Source organism: Gavialis gangeticus, unplaced genomic scaffold (assembly GCF_001723915.1).
Source record: "Gavialis gangeticus isolate Ggan-Ray unplaced genomic scaffold, GavGan_comp1, whole genome shotgun sequence".
NCBI lineage: Eukaryota > Metazoa > Chordata > Crocodylia > Gavialidae > Gavialis > Gavialis gangeticus.
This window is the reverse complement of record NW_017729031.1, coordinates 116,333,501-116,335,252: the sequence shown is the minus strand read 5'-3', so window position 1 is coordinate 116,335,252 and position 1,752 is coordinate 116,333,501. Positions and strand designations below refer to the sequence as shown.

General features: G+C 41.2%; 1 protein-coding gene across 2 annotated transcripts in view; it reads right to left on the bottom strand.

Annotated features, from left to right (window-relative positions):
* The window catches only part of MPP3 (membrane palmitoylated protein 3), a 122,128-nt gene that overhangs the window by 100,113 nt on the left and 20,263 nt on the right, over window positions 1–1,752 (bottom strand). For both annotated transcript variants that reach the window (XM_019523634.1, XM_019523635.1), the window contains exon 4: window positions 929–1,009. In XM_019523634.1, the coding sequence (XP_019379179.1) occupies window positions 929–1,009 (81 nt within the window). The remainder of the gene's footprint in view (window positions 1–928; window positions 1,010–1,752) is intronic.

The window sequence follows — 1,752 nt, the reverse complement described above, 5'->3', positions numbered from 1 at the left end:
TGCCCCACTAGGTAGCTAAGATTATGCCTGTAGCAGTGGTCATTTGATAGTCACTAACTGTTTCTTCTGGGCTCTCTCCACTCCACTACTCATTGATTTATTGCTGCCACACTATGATGTTACTAATACGAACAGAGAGAGGGATTGCACAATTAACAGGTTAGACTGATGTAAGTCCTTGGGGTAAATTTCTCCTCCTCCCCTACACACTGGTGTCCATCACTCACCCAAATGGCATTCTTGAGCCTTACTGATTGATCCCAAGGGGTTATTTCCCACAACTCCCCTTTCCGCTCCATCTCTTGGCCTTTCACCAGATTCGGCCCTGGTCAAATCCATAATCAATGAGATTGTACGTACAAATTTAACTTAAATTGGCAAGTAAGGTGGCCTTTCCTACACCTGACAGATATTTCTTCCTGTTTCAGTGTCAATAAACATCAGGTCATCTCATATCTCGGACCACACTCCACTAGATCAACTTCCCAGCTCCTGATCTATCCATCATTTAGGGTCCCATAATACAGCCCACACCATGGGTGATCAATTTGTCCCTTGATCTAGTTTCTTGGTTAATTACGGGAACTCACACCACCCAGTCCATGTGTAATTCAATCATTTCCTCTACTTGCTTTGTTCCACACTCACTAAATCTCAGAGCTGTCCTTAGCACAGTCCGGGCTCTGATCAGTCAATTTCTCTCCTTGCTTTGTCCTGCTCTCAATGAATATCAGAGCCTTCCTTTGCACAGCCTGGGCTCTGCTCAGTCAATATTACCTCCTTGTATTGTCCCCCACTCAATTAAGCCCCAGGCTTCTCTTAACCCAGTTAGGGCTCCAGGCACTGTTAGTTTTAACCTTCCTTTAACAAAGTTTCCCTTCTGGTGATTATGCTGAGAAAAGTAACATTTAGTACTTTATATTCTTACCTTCAGATGTGGTGTTGACAATAACTGAAGTAGCTCTTTTTCTTCATTGTTTGCTGGTGCAGTCTGCAATTCTTCTATCACCTTAAAAGTATCAACATAAGCAATAAACAAGTGAATATATTTTGCAATCTCTGGTCCATGTCTATCCATTTCTATTGCAAAGCAGGAAAAGTAATTAAGGGTACATTTCAAAGGCAACTTCAATGAAATAAGCACACATTCTGAAAGATATATATGATTCTAACCTGCTTCACTATGATTTATATTATAGAAAAACAGTCAAAAATCAGCATCCTTGATTTAAACGGTACACAAATACACTTTAATTAAACTCAGTATGTTTAACAACTATCCTTTATTGATACATTTTAACCAAAATTTAATAAACAATGTTAGACACTCCAACTGTTTTCAGGATTTTCCATACATAACATTCCCCAAAGACTAACTTCATTTAAGAGTGACCTGATCTATTATGGGTAGATACTAATGGGTTCTAACAATTTCTCCTTAGCAAGAAAGATTTGTCTTGGATGTTTTCCTGATCTATTAAGTGCTTATACCCTGCCATTACTATAATAATTGAATGCAGTCAGATATCTGAGACTATGGTCTATTAGATTGTGGCAGAGCACCTTTGGAGCCTCCACTTTAGACCCAGGCCCTCAAGGCTCAGGCAGGAGTTGCTGCAAGCAGCTGGAGAGAACACCATCCAGCTCAGCTGCTGCTCAGAACAACCTTGGAGGTAAGAGCAGGAGTCATGGGGATGGCAGGAGGCTCCTGGACCTGGGTATGACTGAAAACTACACCCTGCTGGGGAAGGA